At 45.4% G+C, this 25,958-nt stretch overlaps 2 protein-coding genes across 4 annotated transcripts in view; one reads left to right on the top strand and one right to left on the bottom strand.

Annotated features, from left to right (window-relative positions):
- The window catches only part of Pofut1 (protein O-fucosyltransferase 1), a 22,500-nt gene extending 9,136 nt beyond the window's left edge, over window positions 1-13,364 (bottom strand). The window contains exons 1-5 of one of the 2 annotated variants that reach the window (XR_002821021.1): window positions 13,169-13,364; window positions 11,444-11,565; window positions 6,375-6,557; window positions 5,260-5,372; window positions 4,846-4,984 (exon numbers count right to left, since the gene is read on the bottom strand). Coding sequence is in view for 1 of the 2 variants with exons in the window: in XM_004630799.2 (XP_004630856.1) it covers window positions 5,260-5,372; window positions 6,375-6,557; window positions 11,444-11,565; window positions 13,169-13,304 (554 nt within the window). In the remaining variant the exon portion in view is untranslated. The remainder of the gene's footprint in view (window positions 1-4,845; window positions 4,985-5,259; window positions 5,373-6,374; window positions 6,558-11,443; window positions 11,566-13,168) is intronic. The other variant, XM_004630799.2, reaches the window with a different exon arrangement.
- Window positions 13,365-13,454: 90 nt separating this feature from the next.
- Window positions 13,455-24,866, top strand: Plagl2 (PLAG1 like zinc finger 2). Of its 2 annotated transcripts, XM_004630798.2 has the most exons (3): window positions 13,455-13,608; window positions 18,981-19,353; window positions 22,231-23,570. In XM_004630798.2, the coding sequence occupies exons 2-3, from the start codon at window positions 19,094-19,096 to the stop codon at window positions 23,459-23,461; spliced, it is 1,491 nt and encodes a 496-aa protein (XP_004630855.1). In that variant the 5' UTR covers window positions 13,455-13,608; window positions 18,981-19,093; the 3' UTR covers window positions 23,462-23,570. The 2 variants fall into 2 exon arrangements, with proteins under 2 accessions (XP_004630855.1, XP_023570624.1); XM_023714856.1 differs by lacking the exon at window positions 18,981-19,353 and having other exon boundaries at window positions 13,534-13,608; window positions 22,231-24,866.
- Window positions 24,867-25,958: the final 1,092 nt, after the last annotated feature.

Below are 25,958 nucleotides of genomic sequence, written 5' to 3'. Positions count from 1 at the left end.
GCTGGGGGATCGAACCGCGGTCCCTGTGCTTTGCCAAGCTTGTTCCAAGTAGGTGCTTTAGACCACTGAGCCATCTCGCCAGCCCCCGTTTGTTATTTTTTTAAAGTAAGTACACATTTAATGTGTACAACATGTTTTAAGATTAGTATAGTCAATTAATATGTCTTCATAGAACTGTGGAGAGGATTAAATGGATTAACACAGGCAAAATGTTTACAACAGTGCTAGGCACACAGAGAGATGTCAGAAAATTCTGGTATCACCACCACCATCATGTTATATACAACCCAGTTCAATTTTCCAAAAATTCAGCTTTGTTTTACAGATTTGGGCATTCCAGGATGCAAGATCTGGTGTTCTTATACAGCTCTTTACGATGCCTGAAATTTCTGTTTGCATGTACACAAATGGGAATTATTTATTGAGCTTATTAGGTGACAGGCAATGTTCCAATTCTCATTTGATTCCCATGAGAGCCTTGTGATCTAGGTGTTACTGCCATTCTCTCTACTATGCAGAAAATGGAGGTAAAAAGAGGCCAAAGACATGTGAAGGTCTCAAGCCAGGAACTAGTGGAGGTGAGATTTGAATGCAGGTAGTTTGCAGTAAAACCTATGTTCTTAACTCACTGACTTCACTCTCATCTCCCAAGGAGTAAATAAGGACTTCAGGGGCTGAGTCTGTGGCTTAGTCTCCTGACTCCCAGGCCCCAGCACAGGTCTTAATAATACATAGTAGCTGCCATTTTTTTTTTCCTTTTAGACATAGTCTCATTATGTACTTCTGACTGGTCTTGAACTCACAATACAGTCCAGGCTGGCCTCGGACTTGGGGGTGATGTTCCTGCCTCAGTCTCCAGAGTGCTGGGATTATAACTATGCACCACCACACCTGGATATCATAAAAATTTTTAAACAAATGAATGAGAGATTCAAGGACCTTACTAAAAAGACCTGATCACATTGTCAGAGGTGGAAGGAGGAAGGAGTTAGTATTATCTGAGTACTTCCTATGGGCTAAGCCTGAAGCTCAGCTCCTTCAGATGACCTCAAGGACTCTGAAAGGAAAAAAAGAGCTTTCTGATCTTCTGAGGCAGTGGATGATCAGGATTTGTGTTCTCCCTGATCTCATGGGAAGAATCTGCAGCTGATCCTAGGAGAATTAGACAGATTTGGACTGTCTGTCCCCTCTACCAAGGCTAGTACCAGTAGAGACCTGTCCAAGTGGACAGTGTTGGTTCTGGTCCAATAAGCAGCAAGAGGCCAAAACTGAGTGGCTCATTTGCTCTTGGTGAGGCCAGAGAATACTATCTGGAAAGAAAATAGGGAGTATGAGTCTGCAGCCTCTCTACCCTAGATTAGTCCTTAAGAAGCTAGCGCTCCTGCTGTTGCACCCAGAGAACCTCTGGAGTTGGGTACTGCTGCGTCCTGCTGCTGAGATTCCGCCACATACAGCATCCACTCACGTGCCCAGTGCACGTTTGTGAGCCCGTGAAGGAATACCATGCTGAGTGCAGAGGACCAGGACATGAGTAAGGAAGACCTTGCTCTCAATATCCCTGCCGCAAAGGACTTCCTTTTTCTCCAGGGCTGGCTCCCTCTCATCCTTTAGTGGCAGTCTGGTTTCAGCCCTGCTAATTATTTATCACCTGTTTATGTGGAATCAGGGAGGCTGCAACCTGGGAGAAAGATAAGCCATGAACTCAAATACCTGTTATCTTTATTCACCAGAAGGGTTCAACATGATGGGTGATAGTTTTCCAGCAGTAACTGAGCACTAAATGTCTATTGAAACAAAAAAGCTCTATGCTGGTATTTATAGACACAGAACCAGCAAAACAGAAGGATTCTCAGAAATCTTTTTTTTTTTTTTTGTTTTTGTTTTTTTTTAAGGGAAGGGTCCATAGGGTATTCAGGGTCTCACTCCTAGATTGGACTCATAGTGATCCGCCTGTTTACAGCCTCCCAAGAACTGGGATTACAGGTACATGCCTCCATGTCCAGTCTCAATTGCCATCTCAGTGCGCCCCAGGGGCGGGGCTGGCATGGCAGGCCCGGGGATTGAACCCTCGGCCCCTGCGTCTGCTTGCAGGTGCTTTAATCCAGCGAGCTATTTGGCCAGCCCTCTTGGAAATCATTTGTTGAGGAAAAAAAAAAAATCCCTTTTATCTCCTTCTAGCATCCAATTTTCATCTAGATATATAGAAACCCAAAATAAGGACATTTTGTTTTGGAGGTATCATGAAATTAGGAATAAATTTAAATCATTCATTCACCAAATCTGTGGTAGGTAGTCTAAAGGCTACTTATTCTAAGAAATTATATGATCAGCCTAGATTTGAACTTTGAGCAACTCAGACTCCATAAAAAATGAACAGTTGTCAAGTTAAGCCTAATCAATCCACACAACCAAATAAAAGTAGAGAAATAGTAATAAATCATTGTTATGCTACTGCACTTCGAATGATTTATTATGTAGCAATAGATGGCAGCAACATTTCACTCCCCCCCCCCCCATTCCACACCAACTGCACTGGCCTTTCTATGTCTTGACCATATCAAGGCTGTTGCTATGTTAGGACTTTTGTTTGTAATGTCCCTGCCTCAAACTACCTCTTCCAGCTCTTGGTATAGCCAGCTCTATCTCATCCTTTAGGTCTCAGTTCTGCCAATCACATGTCACCGATTTATGTGCTTCAGAGCAGCTAATAACATTCTGGAACTGTGCTAGGTATAAATGTACTCATCATGTCTTCCATTACACCATGAGCTCCATCAGGGCAGGGGCCCTACCTGCCTTATTCTTGCCTGTATCTCCAATACCCAGCAAGGAACAGTGCCTGACACTCAGGAAGAAGTGCTTCTGAAATCACATTGCAGGCAGATGCCTGGGGGCCCTAACTCTCTCATACTGCTTCCAGGGACCATCAGCCCCGCCAGTCACTTTCTCTCAGGAATTTGGCTAAGGAACAAGCTTCCTCAGGCTCTCGTGAGAGAAGTGCTTTCAAGTCACTGAATTCAAGATAGAGCAGGAGCAATGAACAAATGTGTGTGTAACAATCCCAACTGAGGCATCCATGTGTCATCATTTCTTCTCTTCTGACTAGAATGAGTGGGTAGGTGGGTGGGGGGATGGATGAGTGGATGGATCGATTGACTGAGCCAGCCTGTCACTATGTAGTACATGCTGGCCTTGAACTCAGGAGCATCCTGCTTTGACCTCCCCAATGCTGGAGTTACAGATATGTACTGCCACATTTGGCTTTTATTTCTGGCTTTCTAAAATTAATTTTTGAAGGTGGTTTTAGAGTTGGAGGTATTTTTTGGTTCTGGCACACAGATGACAGGGGCAAATCTTCTCTTTTAGGTACATGAGTCTTCTGGCAATAGCCCCAGGTCACTTGGAAGTGAATAGGGAAAACCAAATAGGTGATCTACAGGAGAGTCCTATCTTGCATCAACATGCTAGAGATTAGACTTGCCAGGACTAAGTAGCTTAAGTGGGTTATGCATTAGCTCTAAAGACTAGCCTCAGAACAGATGGGCAGCTGTTATAGAACAGATATTTAATCCATAGCAATTAAGAATGGAGCTTTGAGATAGGTATGGTAGTGCACACCTGTAATTCCAGCACTCTAGGAGGCTGTGAGTGACTTAGTGAGACTTTCTCAAGATAAAAAATGGGCTAGGGATGTAGCTCAGTGCAAATGTCTTAGGTTTAATGTCAGTACTATTAAAAAAAATAAATTTTGATTTTGCTTTTTACAGACAAGATCTTGTCACACAGTACAGATTGGCCTTAAACTCACTATGTAGCCCAGACTTGTCTTGAACTAGCATTGATTCACCTGCCTCAGCCTCCCAAGTGCTAGGATATAGGCATGCGCTATACACCTGACTAAAATGGGTATTTTATAGCTGGGCACAATAGTGCACATTTATAGTTCTAGCTACTCAGGATACTGAGGCAGGAGGATCACAACTTCAAGACCACCATGGGCAATTTAGCAAGATCCCATCTCAAACTAAAAGGGGCTAAGGGTGTAGCTCAGGAGTAATGCACTTGTCTACCATGCACAAGTGCACAAGGCTTAGGTTCAATCTTCAGCACTACAAAAAAAAAAAAAAAAAAAAAAAAAAAAAAAGAAGAAAGAAAGAAAAACTCTAACAATAGGGACATAAATAACAGTGGCCACCAACTTTGGGTGGCCTCTTACTATTGACTGTGAGCACTAGGCACTGGAAGGCAGATCCCATTAAGTACTCTTTCTATCAAACAAAGGACAAAACTGGAGCCAGAGAGTTGGAGGAGCGGCTTATTCAGTCTCCTGAGAAAGAGGCAGAATGGGGTCACAGGTCAGGCCTATTCTTTTTTTTTAAAGACAGGGTTTCTTTATGTAGTTCAAGCTGGTCCCAAACTCACTATGTAGCCCATGCTGGCCTCAAACTTGCAGCGATCCTCTTGCCTCAATCTCCCATGCGCTGGAATTACAGGCACACACCACTGTGCCTCACTGAGCTCAGGGCTCTCTTACTCTTGAGCTTGTGTCTGTTTTTCTGCTGAATGCCAAGAGCTGCAACTACACCTCAGTTAAGGGCTCCTCTTACCTCTGAACCTAGCCTGAGACTGAGCCCAGCTCTCTCCTGCCTCATTCTGCACCAATGGTAAAGATATCATGGGAATTATCACCACTACAATTCATCAGCAGCTCTAGAAGACAGGCACGAAGTCTTCCTCATTTTTATATATCACCTTTGGCCTGTGAATTCTGTGCCTCACACATGACATCTACTCTATAAATACTGTGCCCATGCCCTGCTAACCTATTTCTTTAATAGGACTTACTGGCACACATTTAATAAGGCACATCCAGCAATTATCAGGATGACATCACTTCTCTGTCTGCACCTGAAGCTGTGCTCTCGGAGCTGCTTCCAATTTTCATGTTGTGAAGAGGAAGGCAACAGGGGAGTGATTCTCACGCCTAGAGGAGGAAATCGAGTCACATGTGACTGCACAATGTTCTTTTATGACATCCCTTATCAGTCAATAAACTCTTGCTCAACGCTGTGGCTGGTCAAGGTCCCACTGTGTCAGGCATTGAGAAGGGAACAGATCACAAGTTCAATAGACAGAGCACCTATACCTTTGGTCTCACACCTCAGGGTGGAGTACAGGGGGAAATGTTCAGGAAGGTGTTGGATGCCCATGAGTCCCATGTCCCTCCCTGAACCCAGCACTGCTGTCCTTTCCAAATACCTCTGAATCCATTGTTCTTTATAAGAGGTGCTGAAGGAAATGCCTGCAAAAAGCTCCGACTTGTTGAAACTCACATGAAACTGATCCCAGAACGGGCCAAAGGGGTTTCCTTCCTGCAGAGAGAGGGTTGTAGAAAACTTACTGAGGGCAAGAGAAAGCCATCAGGGGAGGGAGGCAAAGAACAGTCTTGGACTCTGGCTGAAACTCCCTCTTCGCTTGGCCCCTGAGAAAGGGCTGAGGACTGAGGCTTGGCATCTGTTCTAGTTTTCAGCGGATGTTCACCAGTGTCTGGGGGTTTCCTGTTCACTCACATGTCCCACCTACCCTGCTGCCCTGGTGGGGCTGAGTAGGAATGAACCTTGGGTTTGGAAACATGGATGTGAGCTTCAAGAGACTACTCCAGTGCCCTTATTTTCAAGATGGAAACCAAAGCTCACTGAAGGTAAGACACACATAGAGTCACATAGCAGTGTTGGGGCTGCAAGCCAGGTCTCCTTTCTGAAATATCACAACTCTTTTAACTATGCTCTCCAATCTGTAGATGTATTTGAGGACGGTCTTACTCCCAAAGTGCCAGAAATTCACAAATTTCTAATAAAATGTGACAACTTCTCACTTACTTATTGAGAGGCAGAAAAGTACTAGAGGTAAGGTGTGAGGGAGTTAGGGCCGAATCCTAGGTCTATTATGTTTGCTGTATGACCTTGGGCAAAAGTTTGAATCTCTCTACCATACTTGCTGTCCACAACATACAATAGAGATGTGCTTAGAACTTTCTTGGAGGAGCAGTTAAATGTGTTAGTACGTGTAATATGCTTAGTGTGGTACCTGACATACAGTAACACTATGGAATACTAGTTATTGTTACTGAGACGGCAGTTCACAGTTCATAAGCACGCTTATACTTGGCCTTCGTGATGGTTTGTGAGCAAGATGGAGGAAGGACTGGCATCTCTATTTTGTATAGTAATAAAGGCTCAGAGAAGCAAAGTCTACCCAAAGTGGCACAACTGAGAAATGTCAGAAGTAGATGTGAAGACACTAGAAAGGTTAGGAGTGAAAAGATGGAGATTCATAGAAAAGACTGAAAGGGTTCCCAGACCCACAGGACCTACCTTCATGGGGCACGTCTTCTTATCAGGGCTTCTCTGAGCTGCTACCTCAAAGCAGTATGCCACCCGCTTCTCAGGAGGCCAGTGGGTAGGTGCCAGCTTCTCCATGAAGTCCTCCAGGCTGATGACCCGATGGTAGGCCTGAAGGGGCTCCAGCTTGAAGTACTTCTTGTAGGACACATGCAGCTATAGGAAAAGGAGGGAAAGGAAGGGCAGAAGGCCCTCCTCAGTGTCCTAGTTTTAGATACATTTATTAAAACCATACACTTCACTACCCTCACAGCTCAAAGCATATGACAGTGAAAAACTTTTGTTAGAAGATAGCAAAGTGAGCCATGCTTGGTGGTGCATGACTATAACTATAGATACTCAGGAGACTGACGGAGGAGGGTCACAAGTTTAAGGCCAGTATAGGCAATACAGTGAGACCACCTCAAAATAAAAAATAAAGAGAGCTGGGTATGTAGATCATGGTAAGAGTGTTTGCCTAGGTTTAATACTACAAAAAACCAAAAGAAACCTGATACCAATGTTAGGACAGAGACAAACTGAGACAAGATGTCTGCAAACCAAAGAACAAACAGAGGTAGCTTTTGTGTTCAAAAATCACTACTGATCTCTTAAGACAAATAATGGGCAAAAGAGTGAACAACTCACAGCTAAGGAGGCCCCAAAAAACCAGTACACCTAAAAGATGTGCAAAAAGAAAAAAGTGCAACCTCACCAGTAATTAGGGAAAAAATTAATTATCACAAAGCATCACTTCTCATCTGTGAGACTAACAAAAATTTAAAAGGTAACTCATAACAGTAAGGATGTGGGAAAATGGACACTCTCATATGTAGTTGGAAGCAGAAGTATGTGCTCTGGAGCAACCACTTTCAGGTGCACTTTTGGTATCAATGGAATTAAAATAGCCAGGCATGGTGGTTCACCACTGTAATCTCAGCACTTGGGAGGCTGAAGCAGGACTGCTATGAGCTTAAGGCCAGCCTGGATTACACAGTAAATTCAGCCTAAACTATATAGTGAGATTGTCTCAAAACACACCCACACCCACACACCCACACTCACACACATTCACGTGCATGTGCATAAGCATGCAAATTAAAATGCTTTTTTCCACTGCTAGATACCCTACTGAGGCTTGTGCACTTTGCAGCAGGAGATAAATACAAGGATGCTCAGTGCCACAGTGAAGTATAGGAGACAATGTGGAAGGAGTCACACAAATATATTAAATCTATAGGAGGGACTGCTCTGGGAGTGGCAAGAGAGACTAGGATTAGCCACAGGGACCAGGACAAGCTATCTTTTATCAACTGCAATTGTAATGCTATTTTTCTTTTATTAACAATAAGAAAGGGCGCCGGGGAGATGACTCAGTAGAATAAGCATTTGTCTGGCAAGCACAAGGGCCTGAGTTCAAGCCCCAGTTCCGCAAAAAACAATAAGAGAGGGTGATGCAAAAATCACTAACAATGATCACTGGGTACATGGATCATGGCTGTATTAATCTTTTTTTAGATCTTAAAAAAGATTCTCAGAACACCATGGCCTAAGACTTGATTTCACCTTCCAGGTCAGGGTTTCCTAAGTGTGTCCCACCAATTCAGGTGGACAAAGGCTCTGTAGTAAAGGGGCTCCAAAGCTGAAGAAGTCTGGGAAATTCTGTTTTAAGGGGATTTCTTTAGTGCAGTAGGATTTTCTCAGGGACTTTAACATGCTCATGTGTATTGTACATCTGTGAATTTGGGATGGTGCAGAATTGAGAATATTATATCCTCACATGAATTAACAACCATACCCTTCCAATGCAGGTTACTGATGCTCTAACAAGCAGACTTTGGGCTCCTTAACTATTAGTACTGGGGTATTATAGCTAAAGGATTTTCTTTTTTTCTTTTGGTACCAACTCAGGACCTAGCACTTGCCAGGCAGGTGCTTAAGCCACTGAGCTACCTCCCCAGCTCCATAGCTAAAGGATTTTAAGCTCATGGTTTGCCCCTCCTTTGTCTTCTCCTCCTGCTTTTCTTTCTTTCCTCTCTTTCTCTCTTTCCTTCTTTCTTTCTTCATACTGGGGATTGAACCCAGGGTCTTTGCACTGAGCTTTTTCCCCAGTTTTTTTTTTTTTTTTTTTTTTTTTTAATTTTGAGACAGCATCTTACTAAGTTACCCAGGCTGGGCTTGAACTTTTGATTGTCCCATCTTAGCCTCCCAGGCTGGGATTATATATGTGAGCCACTACCACACCAGGCAAGTTTTGCCTTTTTTAAAAGATCATTCTGGTAGCAGAGTACATGGAACTGTTATGATTAGTTAAGGGAGAGGACTTAGGAGGCTACTTTTACTTACAAAGGTGTACATTTAACATGTATTTTTTTGGCACTTCACACATCTAAAGTGAGAAATGTAGTGGCTCAGAAATGAAACAGAAGGGTTGGGGATCGAAGCGAATAGAAGGCTCCTGGTTTGGAGCCCATGTGAATGGAGGTGACAGAAACTAAGGCTGGGATTATAGAAACTGGCACAAGTTTTGAGAGGAAAGATGCCAAATTCAGTTCTGGTTTTGTTAAGTTGAGATATCCATGGGCTAACCATGCACACTCAAGGGTTGGAGAATTAGAAACACAGTCTGAGAGGAGTCTGGATCACAGATAAATTTGAGACATGAAGAATAGTGAAAGCCACAAGAGGCAACAGAAATTTATAGCAAAGCAAGTAATGGTAATAGCAGCTCCTGTTTATTGTGTGCTGACACAGTGCCAGGTGCTGTGCTCATCACTTTACAAGCATTTGCTCATCTAGTTCTAAGAGGCAGGAATATAACCATCCTCAGTTTACTTAAGAAGAAACCCAGGCATACAGAAACCAGATGACTCATCTGAGGCCACAGAGCTAATAAGGAGACAGAAAGAGGGCACACACTAACATCTAAACAATGAGGGAAGGGCGCCCCAATACAGCACAAAAAGGAAAACACCAAGCATTGAAGGCTGCAGTAGCAATGATGTGTGCTGGAAGCCAGGGAGTGGAAATGTTCAGGAAAAAGCAAGGCTCACAGGGCCAGATGCAACCGGGAGGTCAGGTGAGATGAAGACTGCGAAATAAACCTGGATTTGGTAATTCTGAGGTCCCTGCGACCTCAGTGAGAACAGTCACAGTAGGGAAGGAGAGCCCCGTTGGGGCAGGTTGAGTAACTCACTGAAAAACAAGGAAATGTGGACTGAATATGACAACTGGCTGGAAGAGCGAGGAGATAGAAAGCAAGTAAGTCAGAGGGAGCCAGACGGTCAGTGACTAAATTATTAGCAGTGAGTAAACAAAACCAGAGCATTGACGGATCCCAGGAATGGAGGGCTTCCTGTGTCCTAGCTCTTTTACATTAAGGAGTTCAGCTGATTCTAAGTGGGTGGCATACAATAACATTTAAAGCATGAGTACCATCATTAATTCAATCTCCAATGCAGTAGCAACAATCTTCAATGAAGTAGCAACAATCATTATCAGGCTATTTTAGAGATGAAGAAACTCAAGGCACAAAAATGTCGAGTACCTTGCCCAAGCTACTGAATTAATAGGTGGCCAAACTAGGTTAGGTCTCAGCTATTTTGGTTTTCAGCTTGTTAGAAACCTGTGTAGGGCTGCAGTGATAGCTCAGTAATAAAGCTCTTGCCCAGTATGCATGCAGCCCTAGATTTGATCGTACAACTGAAAAACAATAAATAAAGGGGCCGGACAGATAGCGCAGTTGAATAAGTGCTTGACTGGCAAGCGCAAGGGCCTGAGTTTGATCCCCAGCTCCACAAAAAACAATAAATAAGTAAACAGCTTCTTTAAATACAGGTATCTAAAGGAGAAAATAAAAGGCCATAGGAAGGGCAGGTCAAATAGCTCAGTAGATTAAAGTGCCTGCAAGCAGGCATGGGGGCTGGGGGTTTGATCCCTGGTCTGGCATGCTGGCCCCGCCCCTGGGGCAGGCTGAGATGGCAATTGAGACTGGGTGTGGTGTCATGCACCTGTAATCCCAGCTCTTGGGAGGCTGTAAATGGAGGATCACTAGGAGTCCAAACTCGCAGTGAGACCCTGAACACCCTATAGACTCTTCCCTAAAATACAAAAAAAAAAAAAGGTCATAGGAATGAAATTCAATGTTTTGTACATACTGAGTATAACGTGTACTCAACATTTTCAAGTCAAATTCACTAAATATTAGGTTCCTATTGCTATTCCTGGGGATAAGTGTGAAGAAAAACTAGGAATTAGAAGATGCTGAGCATACCATGCCAAGGGAGCCCCTTGATAGGTGGAAAAGGAGTGTTTGAGAACACTGCCTGGACATGTTATTAACCAACCTGTGCCTTAGTTTCTCCTTTAAAACTGGTAACAGCTGGGCACTGTGGCACATATCTGTAATCCCAGTGTTCAGGAGGCTGAGGCAGAAGGATTACAATGAGTTTGAGGCCAGCCTAAACTATATTCTGAGACCCCGTCTCAAAAAAAAAAAAACCCCAAAACTGGAAACAGCATCCATCCACTACTGACTACTGGAATGCAGAGAAGGTGGGATTAATCAGCACTGTAAACAGAGGCTTTAGGGTCAAGTCACAGGCTCTGCAGTTAAGACAATCATGGGCTTGAATGCTAGTTCTATTACCCATATGCTGTGTGACCCTGGGCAAGTTACCTAACCTCTCTAAATCCCACTTTCCTTATAAGGATGAGATGCAGAAGAAATGATCTAATCCTTATGGAGCACTCAGAATAGTCCCAGCGCATAGCAGGTATTGGATAAATGCTAACCATTGTTTCTTTTTCTTTCTTTCTTTTTTTTTTTTTGGCGGAACCCAGGATTGAACTCAGGCCCTTGTGCTTGCCAGGGGAGCGCATATTCCACTGAGCCATCTCCCTGGCCCCAATGCTAGCCATTGTTAATCCAAGGAAGACATCTGAGTAGGGAGAAGGGCAGGCTCAGGAGTGGTAGGGAAGGCTCAGAGGACCCGGAGGTCAAACAGAAGGCAGCAAGATTGCAGAAGGGTGGACAAGGGTCATGGTCAGTGAGAAGTACTCACGTTGGTGAAGGGAGGCTTATGATGCTGGTACTCAATCCATGGAGGTATAGCCAAGGTACGATTTAGCAGTTTTGCAAATGCCAGGGAGCCCAAGAAATGATCAGCCTGGTTCCCAAAACGCCCTGGAAGTGGTACAATAGGGATGAGGTGAGGCCTGGTGTATCAGTGGGGTGGGACACAAAGGGCTAGGAAATGTGGATCCAGGTACAGGGAGGGCCAGGACATCAATGAGAACTAGGGAAGCTGGCAGCAAAACAGCAAGTCTGGACTCCTGGACCTGACATTCAAGGATTGCTCCTCTTGCCTCAGCCCCTCCACATTTGTCCTCTCAGCCCTTTCTATGATTTCTGGTCTACCTGCTATCTTTTTTCTTGCTGTTGCCTGAGCCAGCAGTGCCTTTCCAATTCGATCGCCAATTACCTGCACATAAAGGCACCATTCCAAGGCCTCATTCACTAGAAAGCCTTCCATGACACCTATCTGTACTCCTTCTCTGCCTTCTACTTTTCACATGGGTTACTAAAGCCCTTCTCTATTCCTCAGACATATTTTCTCACTTCCAGGCTTTTCATACTGGCTATTTTCTCAGCCTATGAATGCTTCAGGTGAAAGGAGGACTCTAATTATTTTTATTATCCCCTGCACAACACCCATTTATACATTCCCTAAATATTGACAGGTCACATTGTGCCAGGATCTGTGCTAGGTGCTAGGATATGGGAATAAGCAAAGACAAGGTTTCGAAGGTCTTGGTTCTTATACACAGGTTGGAGAAGCACTAAATATATAAAACAAATATGTACTGGCAAATTGTGATAGCAATTAGGAGAAAAAATGGTGATGGGGAATAGTAAAGAGACTGCTTGCAAAGGTCAGTGGAGTCTTCTCTGGTGACATTTTGCTGAGACCTGAAGAATGGTTAGGACATGGTGAGGCACAGGTAAAGGGCAGAGGGTGTTTCAGGAAGTGGGAGTAAGACATGGACCTGAGTGTGAAGAACTGAAAGGAGTTAAGTCTGGCTACAACTGGAGGGCCAGAGAGAAGGGAGCTGTGGAGAGGACCAGCAGGGAACCAAATCATGCAAGGCCCTGAAGGCCATGGCCAGGAGCTTTACTAATGATTTTTACAAGAAATCTGCTCCCCCACCCTCCCGCCCGCCTCCATGGCCTTTAGGTTCTGTCTTACCCAATCTCTTCCCAGTTTTATTAAAAAAAAAAAAAAAAAAAAAAAAAAAAAAAAAACCAACCAACCAACAACAACAAAAAACCCCAAAAACTGTGCACTTACTTTGAATGTGCATCTTTTATTGTTTGCCTTTCCCACCTAAAACGAAGGCTCTACAAGGATATGGATTTATCTTATTCAGAACTACATTCCCAGCAAAGAGAACAGGGTATGACACAAAAGAGACTCCATAAACAGTTGTTGAATGAATGAACAAATCACATGGACCTAGCGTGACTCAGTGACACCAGGTTTTGCCTATTTCCATTTACAGGGCAGCAAGTCCATTTTCTCCAGCAAGTCACTGAACCTCTCCCAGCCTTAGTTTCCTCATCCATCAAATGGAAGGTTGGCCCATCAGTGCCCCTGCCATTACGTCAGAGAAAAGAAAAGCAGGCCCTGCCTTATTCTAGGGATCTTCCCTGGATTTGTCTAATAGTCTCTGGGCTTCTCTCCTGGCCTCCGTTTCTCCATGCGGGCAGAGAGCTCGGGAGGCCTTACCCATGCAGGGGCAGTAGAGCAGGTAACCGGCCGGGTCCCAGGAGACCGCGGGCAGCCCGGGGAGCTGCAAAAGCAGCAGCAGCAGAAGAGACACAGGCAACGGTAGGGGAGGCATTGCCCACGCGGCGGCGCCCATGTCGGCTCCGGAGCCCAAACGAGCCTAGCAAAGCGGGCGGAGAGGGAAGGAGAAGAGCGAGCCCCCACCCTACTCCCGGCGGCCCCCGCGCGCCGCCCGCGCGTCGCCCCGGCCGCTCTAGCTGGCAGGCGGGAGGGACCATAGAGAGGTCGCGGCACCGCCCCCCTCCACAGCCCGAGCGCCCGCTCGCGCGCGGCTCCCACAATGCACCGCACAATGGCCCGACCGCCGCCACTACCGGGGCCTGAGCGGGCCTGGCGGAGCCCGAGCGCGGCCCGGCCCGCAGCGCGGGGTCCCGAGCGCGGTGAGTGCCGGCGAGGGCCCCGGGGACAGCGGGGAACGGGGCGGGAGGCATCTTGCCGCGCCCGCACGCCCGGCACCCGGAGCCGCGGCGCCCCTCAACTGGGGCCCCTTAGCGCGGTCGCCCACACCCCCGACTGGGGGCCCCTCTGAGCCAGCCGGGCCCTGGATAGGCCTTAGGGTAGTGAAAACTTTCCTTGGGACCTTATACTTGTGTCTGGGGGGGCCCGAAGGAGCCCCACTGGTCTCCCTTCCGAGACGTGGGCACGCAGCCCAGCGGGTACCCACTGTCGACCCCCAAGCTCCCCAGAGACTCGGATAACTCGCTGCCGACCTTACCAGGGACCAGGGTCTGGGGGACAGATAAGCTGCACCTGCTCCCTTCCTCAGACACGCCTACCCTGACCCACATAACCCCCTCTTTCCTGCTCCAAATAGTCCACTCTTTGCCTCGTTTACTTTTCCTTACTTACATAACCCCAGAGAGGCTTCCCTAAAATATCTGGGTCTGGGGAACCTAAATAAGCCCTACCTGCAGTTCCCTCCCTAGTGTCCTTACTTCTAAACTTTAGGCATTTCCAATCGGGCTCCCCATTTCTAGACCCTCTTAAAACTCAGAGAATTCACTTTCTGTGTTTAACTCCCAGAACTCTCCTTCCACCCTAAGACTTACCCTCTTTCTTTTAGGTATCTCTTAGAGACCGAAATAACTTGCTCCTAATACTTTCCCATTCTCGTCCTTCCTTCCATCTGAGGATACCCCCCCCCCATTTCTTCTTGAGTGTCTGACTCCTCTCCCTTGTAATCCACTCCGATTTCCATTCCTGTGGGAAATTAACATTTTCCACCATTGAGCGGGGTGAGGTCCTGTGGCCCAACGTGTTGAGGAAAATGGGTCCTATAAAGTGGAGGGAGGATAAGGGGGCAAGTGGTGCAAAGGGAGTTGGTGCTTTCACCTACAAGTGTGGCCTGTCTCCTGGCTTGTGTGTTTTTCCACCTGTCAGCCTAGGCTGTGAGAGTCGGCGGCCTTGGGTTTCTAACCGTCCTGTCCTAAGGTGAGGCCGCCAGATTGGGGGGTGGGGTGGGGATCTAATCAGGTTTCCTCTAGGCTATACTGAGTTGCAGCCTTTTGCTCAAGGCCTCCCTGGGAGTCGGAGTTAGTGGGAATCAGAGGAAATAGGAATCAAAGGAACTCCAAAAAGGGCCCATCTACATTGACAGAAGAACTAGCAGCCCGAGAGTAAATCCAAGCCCTGCTAATCCTGTTTGATGTTTCTTGGAATGATGCAAGTCATTGAGACTCTTCAGCCAGTCCCTGTAATTTAATTCTCCCACCATTCTGGAGTGTCCTCTGTGCCTGTGTGGGGAGGGGACAGCTTTTCCCATTCTCCCTGTTCCTTTTAGCTTCACGGCCAAGCAGTGTGCCTTTTGAAATTGTTTCTGGTTCCCAGGTCAAGGAGCTTCACCCCCCCCCCATTCTATTTATAATTTTCAAATTGCTATTTTGGGTTCTGCTTAAGGGAGGATTCTGTCCACCCTAAGGAAAGTTCCTGGGTGTGTTTCCTCCTCGGCAGGTGTTGAATTGAGTTCTTCAGATCCCCAAGCAGCTCTTGGGCAGGAGGGATAAAAGCTATTTTAGGGTAGTCACTGAAGTGGAGCTGTTAATCCTCTGTGGGTTTCTTTAGTTAAGAACACTTAGAGATTAACCCTTTACATGCTTCTGGGTGTGGGGGTGCTATCTTTCAACAGTATTTGGGGGGAGGAGTTGGAGTGTGGCAAGAGAAGGTGGAAATATGCAACTCAATACAAAGACAAAGATAATAGCCCTCTTTTGTTGGACGCTTATAGCAGGCCAAGCCCAGTGCTGAGCCTTCTGCATACCTAAAATAATCCTTACAACAAGTCTGTGAGGTAAGTATTTTTAGCTTTACAGTTGAAGAAACAGGCTAATAATGGAGAATGATCACAGTTTCTGTAGTGATGATGTAACATTATAAGACTATAGTTTCATCAGACATCATGGCACTCAAAAGAAAACAAGCAGATAGGAGCAGTATGTCTGTTTTCACTTCCAAAAGCCAGAGTTTTGGGAAAGCATTCTTATTTGGCATTCCTGTTTTGGCAACTTAGTAACAGGTGTAATAAAGTGGCAAGAGAAAACTCTGGCCCAGGAGGTGTACTGGAGGAAGATAAAGTAGGGGGTTGGTTAGAGGGGATGTACTGAGCGCTAGTTATATGGGAAAAGGGGAAGGCCAAATTCTGGGGAGATGCTGGGGAGGGAAGGAAACTTATTTGAGGCTTCAGAAGTAATTCTAAAAGGGAGGGGAAGAAGTACTACTCAGGCACTATGCAGAACAAAGGCAGGCACAACTTGGATTTCAGAAAGGGCACTGCATATATTCAGCACATATTTCCTGTCACTTTCAAGAGTATTATTTCACTTAATCCTCTAGGAGAATCTCAGAAAATTCTATTTTAGAAATTGAGGAAAGTGAGGTTCACAGAAATAAAGTAACCTACTGGTGGTTTCACAGCCAGTAAGTGGCAAGTCTGATAGCAAGTCCAAGGTTCTTTCCATGCTACCTCCCCCTTCAGATCAGATGCCAGAAAGAATCTTAGGCTGAAAATATATTGAGTTATACCAGTTACTGGGAGGGATTGTGTTTGCTTTATGGAAACAGGTTCTGTCAGCTTCTCTATAGTTGTTATGAGTAGAGTAGAGTATGAGACCAGAAGAGCAGCTTTGCAAGGGAAGCAGAATTCTTTCACAGTTTTGCCAAAGAAAAAATCAGATGGAACAATCATGAGTATGTAAAACAAACTGAAGAATCTTTCTGGATCAGAGAAGTTTGAAAAAAAAAAAAAATAGAGACATACACAGAGAGACACTACATCCTCAAAAGGATTCCTACCAGCTTTGGTTATCCAACAGCCTGTACTTTGTAGTGCCTTTTAAAAGGACTAGGAAAGTAGGATCAGGATAGTGTCTCTTTTTAAAGCCGTAGCCCCCATTAATTAAGCACACAGTTCCTGCCTGCCTTCTCTGATTCCATCAGTACAACCCCATGAGCTCTTCTTAGCTACTGCCAGCCTCTTTCCTAGAAGCCCATTATTCACTCTTTCAGTAGCAGTATGCTAAACTGCTGTGTCTTGTTTGTGCATGTTCAGGAGAATAGAGGAGGTGGATGTGTGTGTGGGAGGTAGGGGACATACTGTTCTCTTTCTCAGTTTGGGTGGAGTTTCCAAGGTTAGGCTCCCTTCATGCATCAGCCAAAGTGATGTGATTTCCTTTCCTCTTGCTGTCATTCCCAACTTTTCAGAGGCTGAAGTGTGTGATTTCAGCTATGAAGGGGGAATAGAATATGACTTTGAAGGTATGGGAAAGTCCCTCAGAACTAAATAGGCACACTTGAGCTCACTCTCTACCCACTTCCAAGGTGCATAGTAATCATCACTGGTATTATAAACAGGTAATTCCACCCTTGTAAAGGGGGAGGGGACTTAAACAATGAAAGCCAGACGTCAGAGGCTTTTGAGGTTTATAGTGAAGCAGGGAAATATGTCATGATGACTTGAAGGCTCAAGTAAGTCTAGTTTTTACTGTTGCCTACTGATCCCTAGCACATGCAAAATGAGACCACCTCTGTGCAGATCTTTCCAGGCAAAGCGCTACTTGTGATGGGGAAATCTTTATTGTGTTACATTGCAGTGTTTCTTCAATAAGAGGAATAGTTCCTGAACAGAATATAGCCCCTGTTAATGATGAGCAAAACTCTGGGGCATGAACCCGCTGATACTATCATCTCGTTCATGGCTAGTCTGTTGGATGAATGGTCACTGTAAGCAGCAGGTGCTAATGAGCTGAGCAAGCATTCTATGACCCACAGCTGGTTTATGCATTTGGAGCCCTCCCTAGATTCTTGTGGACAGTCCGGAGACACCGTTTTTGCTCTCTGCATGTGGAAAAGCCTTCTGACCAAATTTTGATCTGATTTCTTCAAAGGGACACCCCTCTTGTAGCAGGTTGCATTGTAATTGGGGAATGTGTGGTAAGCTCATAAGTATGCATGTGGGTCTGTTGTCCCCCTTGTGAGAGTCAGTCTGATAATTCCCAGGCTTTTCCTCTGAGTTGGTGTCAGGAAAGGAGTTGTGTCACAATTACTGCAGCCCTTTTCCTCTCCTACTACCACTTCTGCCAACATGGGAAAGGGTCAGACTTGAAGATTCTGCTACCTTTCTTTGCAAGGGCTGAGAAGCCAGTTTTTGGGAAAAAAAAAAAAAAAAAAAAAACTGAGAGTCATGAGAAAGGTTCATTAGGAGTAAATATAGAACCCACTCGGAACTGAAGTGAGGTGCTCAAGGAATTGAAGCATGATATTGTGAAGCCAGTTTAAACCAGAAATTTCTAGACATAAGTTAAGCTGCTGCATTCAATGACTAATTCATCTTAAAGTTGCAGTTTCTTTTGCTCTTTCCATGTGGAAATGGGCCATGTTATTCAGAAAGATCTTAGGAATATGGAGGTGAAAGAGGATAGGAAACTCACCGAGGATCAATGTCAGGTGGAGAAGACTGAATTCTAATGCAAGTTATCAGAGTTGACTCTCACAAGAGGGCAAAATACCTACATTCATACTTGTTACTTGTTCCTAATAGAGAAAGTCACATGCGCCTTGAGAATTTGTTGGAGGGACCTTTCAGCACCTTGTGTTAGACAGGCTAATGAAACATGGACTGAATAAGGTGACCAAGAGATCTGGTTTAGAGGTTAGGGTGAGGCCAGTAATGGTTTAGGAAAAAGCATGCTAAGAATATGCTGTTACCTCCATGGAATCTCTTGATGTTGATGTGCTGCTGTGGAGCACATCTGGCATAGAACTGCTCTTTGTAAATTTCCTAAGTAAAGTCTTCTCTGTTGCCTTTTGGACATTTTATTGCTCCTTAGCACCTCCAGAAAAAGAATTGTAGAAAGTGGGGGGGGGGGGAGGTGCAGAGTGAAAGAGGAGGAGGAGCTGCTATTTCTAAGTTAAGTGGAAAAGATGTAAAAGTGAAGTCAGAAGAGAAAGTTTAGAGCTTTTAGTTTCTCAGACTATCTTATTTTCCTTGGGAGGCACTAATAATAATAGTAGTTAGCAGTATGCACTTACTATGTGCCCAGCCTTCTGATGAGTCCTTTATATTCATGACCTCATTTACTTTTGGAGATTGTTATTTCTACTTTATAAGTGAAGAAACAGCTCTGGGAGGTAAGTAATTGAAAGCCACACAGCTTCTGTGTGGGAGGGATGACATTGGAATGGGATCTGTCTGCCTCCAAAGCTGATGTTTTCAAATTATTGGGCTCCCTAACAGCAGATGTTTTGATGTTTGTTTCAGGTGAAGAGATTGTTTTCTGAAGGCTGCATTGGAGGCTGTGACAGAGCGAGAACCTGAGTGGAGCTGATGGGGAGGCTTTCTGAATAACATGGCCCTTCGCCATTAGCCTTGCCATGACCACATTTTTCACCAACGTCCCTCCCTGGATTCAAGATGCAAAGCAGGAGGAGGAAGTGGGCTGGAAACTAGTTCCCAGGCCTCGGGGCCGGGAGGCAGAGAGTCAAGTGAAGTGCCAATGTGAAATCTCTGGGACACCATTCCCAAATGGGGAGAAGCTGAGGCCTCACAGCCTCCCCCATCCAGAGCAGAAACCATATAGCTGCCCTCAGCTGCACTGTGGCAAGGCTTTTGCTTCCAAGTATAAGCTGTATAGGTAGGTAACATATCCATGCCTCTTTATGCCCTGAGATTCCCAAGCTCAAAGCCAGGAAGGTGCCACTGAATTGGAGCTTTATCTATGCAGGAACATGGTAGTTAATTTGCCCTACAAATATACCCTGAACTCTATTTGAAGACACTAAAAACAGTGGTGGAATTTTTGATTCAAATGCTAGAACCTGATGTATACAATATCAGGCAGCCACTAGCAAATGGGACCGAACATTCTCTTTAGTAGTACTTTCTTTCTTTTGGTTGTTTTTGGCGGAACCAGGGATTGAACTCAGGCTCTTGCACTTGCCAGGGAAGCGCTTATTCCACTGATCCATCTCCCTGGCCCCTAGTAGTACTTTCTGTATCTAGTTCTGTCAGATACCAGAATCATAGCTGGAAGTTAGAAATCAGTTTTAAGAGTTTTAGAAAAGGAGATCATCTGGTCCAGGGTATAAATATTAAAGTGAATGCCAGGAGCAGTGGTACGTACCTGTAACCCCAGTACTTGGGAGAGGAGGCAGAAGGATTGCTGTGTGTTTGAAGCCAGCCTGAACTACATATTGAGACCCTGTCTCAAAAAAAAAAAAAAAAAAAAAAACACCACCAAAAAATAAAAGTAAAGTGAGTGAGGCCCACAGCAGGGACATAATGGACCCAAGATCTAGTAGCTTCTTGGGCTTGCATTGCTGCTTTTATTGAATCAGGCTGCTGCTCAGCAGGTTGCTTTTATCTCTGTAGAGTTTCTAGTGCCTTCTGGGTCAGATTCTTTTCTCAAACTTTATGTCCAAGAAGCTCTACTAAAGTGAAATAGAATGTGGAACCTTTAGTTAGGACTTTGGTGAGGAGAGGACCTTTGTGAAAACTATTTTCATTTTATCTCTTGTTTTTCTATCAGAACAACTGTGGACTTACCCTTTACTGCTGAGAGAGACTAGCCTGATGTACAGTCATTTAACCATTCATTCACTGAACTATTGTTTATTGATCTACTATTACAGACCAGGCACAGTGCTCATTGCTGGGAAATAATTAGCCGGATAGATGGAGGGAATGGTACTGGCCCTCCTTAAGTTTATGTTCCTATTAGAGGAAGTAGACAGCAAACAAGTAAAAGCATCAACAAATCTACACAGAAAAGCCTTGGCCCTCATCTGAAAAGCAGGTGTCAGGAAGGAACTAAAATGTTCAAGAAGGTAACATGGAAACAAGGGTTGTTGTCAGGGTGCTTCTATATTTTAGGGGGACATTTTTTGAGATAGGGTTTCACTGTGCAGTTCTGGCTGGCTTCCAATTCGCAGCAGTTCTCCTGCCTCAGCCTTCCAAGCTCTGAGATTACAGGCATGTGCCACAATGTCCAGCTGTTTTAAGATTTTAGGTTCGTTCTCTTATACTTTCCTAGTGATAATAGATGCCAGTGGGAGGCTGTTGGAACAGTGCCAGTCTAGGACTAGGAACCCCTCATATAATTCACTTGGGACTTAGGTGAGTTCCTAAACCTGTTTGGACCTTAATTTCCTAAACCGCAACTGAAGGAAATAGACTGGATCTTTTAGTGCCTCCCTCTCGTTATGTTGTGAGCTATGCTATAGGGATTGATAATATCCACATTGGCATGAGCATGCCTATGTAGATTGTGGGTGTTTGTCCAGGTAGAAAGAGTCACTGGGTACTATACTAGCCTGTATTAAATTAGTACTGTATTAAACAACTGTGGTGTGCTTTAGTAAACCCAGGTCTCAAGAAGATCTGTGTTTAAGTCTAGCCTCTGCCACTTACAACTAGTAGGTGAAGCCACCCTGTGTGTCAGTGTCCTCATCTGGAGACTAAGTTTAATGATGCAGCCCATATAGGGCCTGACAAGTGGTGGGCCCTTGAGGTCTTCCTGAGTTGATTCTAAATGTATATGGAACTGTGGATTTCAGTTTCTGGATTTTAAGCTGCTTTCCAGCTAGATGGGAGCAGGTAAAGTATGAGGCATTGAGGTGCCAGGCCACTAACACATTTCTTGAAGTCTTGCTGATTTATATGGTGAACAATTCAAGTGGTACAGATGAAAAATCAGTTGTCTTCACACTCAAGTCACTGTTCGCCTCCCCAGAGGCAGCCAGTAGGATTAATTTCTGTGTATCCTTCTTGGTGCATTCAAACATGTATTCCTTTCCTTTTATATTTTCAAAAGGGATTTAATACAGGTACTATTTCAACTTGCTTTTATGACTATCCCACCATCCATCTGTATCCATTCATCCATCTGTATATCTTGAGAACTTGTTCCAGATCAGGACATTTAGATGTATTTTATTTTCCTTTTATTGTATCCTTTCAATTTTTAAAAGATGAAATATATTTACGTACTTCAAAATTAAGGAACACCAAAATGTATCTAATGGACATACTCTACCACATCCGTCTAGTTTTTTGCTGTCAGGATACCAGTGATATCAGTTTCTTATATCTCTTCCCAGAAATATTTTAAGCACCTATTAGCAAACATACGTTTATTTCCCCTTCATATACTGAACATCATTCTTATACACTGTTTTGCTTCTTTACTTTTTTTTCTGTCTCTCAGTAGCTTGTATTTTTTAAATAGTTGAGTCATTTTTATAGACTTGGCATAATTTATGTAACCAGTCCCCAGTTGAATTGGATGTTCAAATTATCTGATTGTTGTTGTTACTACAACCCATGTGGCAAAGAGTAACAGAATTTACTAGATTTTACAAATATCTATAGGATATAATTAGCATGACATTTCAATAAATGACTCTACCATAGTTTTTGTAGGTAGTTTCCTATTCATAGACAAATTATTTGGCCAGCCAGCCCCTGTGATGACATTTTTGCTTTCTCCCTTGTCTTCCATCACTGACACCAGGCACATGGCCACCCATTCGGCCCAGAAACCCCACCAGTGCATGTATTGTGATAAGATGTTTCACCGCAAGGACCATCTGCGCAACCACTTGCAGACCCATGACCCCAACAAAGAGGCCCTCCACTGCTCCGAGTGTGGTAAGAATTATAACACAAAACTGGGCTACCGTCGCCATCTGGCTATGCATGCTGCCAGCAGCGGTGACCTCAGCTGCAAGGTGTGCCTGCAGACCTTTGAGAGTACCCAGGCCTTGCTAGAGCACCTGAAAGCCCACTCACGCCGGGTAGCAGGTGGTGCCAAGGAGAAGAAACACCCTTGTGACCACTGTGACCGGCGGTTCTATACTCGCAAAGATGTACGGCGGCATCTGGTGGTGCACACAGGCCGAAAGGACTTTCTGTGCCAATACTGTGCCCAGCGATTTGGCCGCAAAGACCACCTGACACGTCATGTTAAGAAGAGCCACTCTCAAGAGCTGCTCAAGATCAAGACAGAGCCAGTGGACATGTTAGGCCTACTCAGCTGCAGCTCCACAGTCAGCGTGAAGGAAGAACTGAGCCCTGTGCTGTGCATGGCCTCTCGGGACGTGATGGGGGCCAAGGCTTTTCCTGGCATGCTGCCCATGGGCATGTATGGTGCCCACATCCCTACCATGCCCAGCACTGGCGTGCCACACTCCCTGGTACATAATACGCTGCCCATGGGTATGAGCTACCCTCTGGAATCCTCACCTATCTCTTCCCCACCTCAGCTCCCTCCAAAATACCAGCTTGGATCTACCTCATACTTGCCTGACAAATTGCCCAAAGTGGAGGTGGATAGTTTTCTGGCAGAGCTTCCTGGGAGCCTGTCTCTCTCGTCCGCTGAACCCCAGCCCACCTCACCTCAGCCAGCAGCAGCTGCAGCCCTCCTAGATGAAGCACTGCTCACCAAGAGCCCCGCCAATCTCTCTGAGGCCCTCTGCGCTGCTAATGTGGACTTTTCCCACCTACTGGGCTTTCTTCCACTCAATCTGCCCCCATGTAACCCACCCGGGACCACAGGAGGCCTGGTTATGGGCTATTCCCAGGCTGAGGCACAGCCCCTGCTCACCACTCTGCAAGCTCAGCCTCAAGATTCCCCAGGAGCTGGGGGACCACTGAACTTTGGGCCTCTGCACTCTTTGCCTCCTGTCTTCACTTCTGGCCTGAGTACTACCACCCTGCCTCGTTTCCACCAAGCATTCCAATAGCCCCCATGGCGCCCTCAGTGCAGTCTTTGGCTCTATCATGGAGCCTGAGTATCCTCCCTATCCACCTCCCCCACAAAGGCAGCTGAGCTTTCAGAGCTGGGTTCAAAAAGCAAAAATTCCACTGTCTGTATGGAGCACTTGGTTTGAGGGTTCAGGTTCCAGGATTGATTCCAGGGGAACCTTGAGCCCCAGCACCGTGGAAAGATCTACCATAGGACTTTCAGGTATTTTTACTTTTATTTTTTATCTGAATTGGAAGCCACACTTAGCCTTCTCCTTCTCCAAAGAATCAGAACCTCCTCTTTGGAGGAGAGGGAGGCCTCTTGGAGACACAGAGGGTACACCTTGGATGACCTCAAGATAAATTGCAGAAGAAGCCTGCTGTCTGTCTCAACCTTCAGACCCCATGGCAGTTAGTTGGTCAGGCCCTGCTGTGGAAGGTCACTTGGCTCCATTACCTGCTTCCAAGCAGCAGGCAGGAGAGAAGGCTTCTATTCTTCCTGACCACTCCCATCCCCATGATACCAACAGCTCTGTTTCCAGTCAGTGTTGTGCAGCAACGGTACCGTTTACACATTTGTCCATTCGTCTCAGACACATCATTTCACCTCCCTTGCCACGCAGTTAGCCTTAGAGTGATTGCAGTGAACACTGTTTACACACCGTGAATCCATTCCCACCAGTCCATTTCAGTTGGCACCAGCCGGAACCACTTGGTACCTGGTGTTAACTGGAGCCCTGTTTACAAGGCGGAGTCAGGTCTTGCTGACTTCTCTTCACTTGAGGTCACATTTTTCCCCCGTGGGGAAATAAACTGACTTTTGGACTGCTTCAGTTTCTTCCATGACTGCATCTATTCCTGCCTTTCTCGGCAGTGTCCACCGGAGACAGGCAAGAAGATTGGAGCAGCTTTCTCACAGGTCTGTTTTTCTCCAAGTCCATCATGACCCCCTCATCACCCTTCTGAACTGGAGAAGGGAAGAAATGAAAGGCATGCATATATCTGTCACCTCCCTGTTCCGTAATTCCCACTCAGAATATTATGAGCTGTTATTTATCTTGGAAGGAGGGACTTTGGGGTTCTAGGCAGGTGGAAATAGCAAAGGAGAGGGAATGAGCTCCTCTGTCTCCCTGCTGCCTGCCCCCTTTTCAGGAAGTTGTGAAATTGTTAGAAGTTTTCTGAAAGCTAGGACTGGGCAGATAGTTGAGTCCTAATCAATCTAATCATTGTCTCCCATACCAAAAATTTTCTAACCCACAGTGTCCCTTCATCTCCACTTTACAGTCCCCATGGATGCAGGGCCACTGTGTATAGGCTTCTGTGCTGTCCATCAAGGAACTTTCACCTCATGCTCTCCCTCGGTTTTGCCCTTACTATCTAACATAAAGTGTTTTTTTTTTTTTTTTTTTTTTTTTTTTTTTTTTTTTTTTTCAAGAGGAGGTTCATTCTGTTCACTTGCAGGGCTCCCTGGCACAGACAGTGTGGCCCTCACCCAGTACCCATCCAGACCCCAAAGCTTGCTTCATCTCAGTTCCACATGGGCTCTTCCCACGCATGGAAGGAGGCAGCTCAGGGACCACTATTGTGGGACCCTCTTGAGATACCTCCTCTGATTCAGAAACACACTTCTACCTCTTTACTGTTAACTTGTACAGATGTAGCCAGCAGTTTCTGGGCACTTCTGCCGGTAGTGCCTCATGCTGGCCTCCACTAGGGTTTCAGGACAAACTACCTAGGAACTGCCTCACCCTCCTACTAGGCCTCCTGCCCCTTTCTGTCTAGAGTCTTTGTGTATCGTCAGGAACTGAGCAGGTCAAGAACTAGAATTCTGCTTTAGTCCAGGCCAGTACCTTTATGTGAGTTGACAGCCTTAAAATTTAGCTTCCTTGGCCCTTGATTGGAGGCAGTGCAGAGTAAATAATTAACCATGTTTCAATTTGGGCAAGGCAGCTTGATATACTTTTTCAGAAGCAAAGCCAGATATAAAAATGTCTGGCAATGTTAACATCAGTCTAGGTATTTGCTTCTAAAAATTAGTTTCAGTGAGTCCCAGAAAAGCATCTATCCTGCTTCACAGCCACCACCTGCATGCTGTGCATGTTATTGGGACTTGGATTACAGAAATACTATGTGAGTATCCAAAAGGACTTGCTGTTGCCATACTCCTTGCGTCTGGTCTTCGCTAGATCCAGCAACCCTCTCCCCTTGCCCACTGTCTTCCTTACCCTCAGTTTCTAGAGGTAGGTGGACCCTTGGCCACAGAATATAAAGTCCTGGGTGGTTAGAGGAGTCTTCTCTGCCTACCCTTTTCCTGTCCCTTGAACTCTTCCCTCTGTAGGGATGCTTTACAACTCATAGGACAGGCAGAACAGCTATTTCAAATCTTGTAACTGGCCCTTGTCTTTTCCCCTTGCCATCCCTCATTCCCATCTCCCTTTTTCCTTCCTGCCTTGCCTTTCCTCTTCTCAGCACACACCATCACAAGGAATTTTCCTT

Source organism: Octodon degus, unplaced genomic scaffold (genome assembly GCF_000260255.1).
Source record: "Octodon degus isolate 3935 unplaced genomic scaffold, OctDeg1.0 scaffold00037, whole genome shotgun sequence".
In the NCBI taxonomy this organism is placed as follows: Eukaryota; Metazoa; Chordata; class Mammalia; order Rodentia; family Octodontidae; genus Octodon; species Octodon degus.
Note: the sequence above shows the minus strand (reverse complement) of the source record. Positions and strands in the feature narration are given on the sequence as shown.

Excerpts from the sequence above, each read along its gene's own strand:
- Plagl2 (XM_004630798.2), top strand. The coding sequence starts at position 19,094 with ATGACCACATTTTTCACCAACGTCCCTCCCTGGATTCAAGATGCAAAG. Across the intron at positions 19,354-22,230 it reads TCCAAGTATAAGCTGTATAG|GCACATGGCCACCCATTCGG; the intron begins GTAGGTAACATA and ends CACTGACACCAG.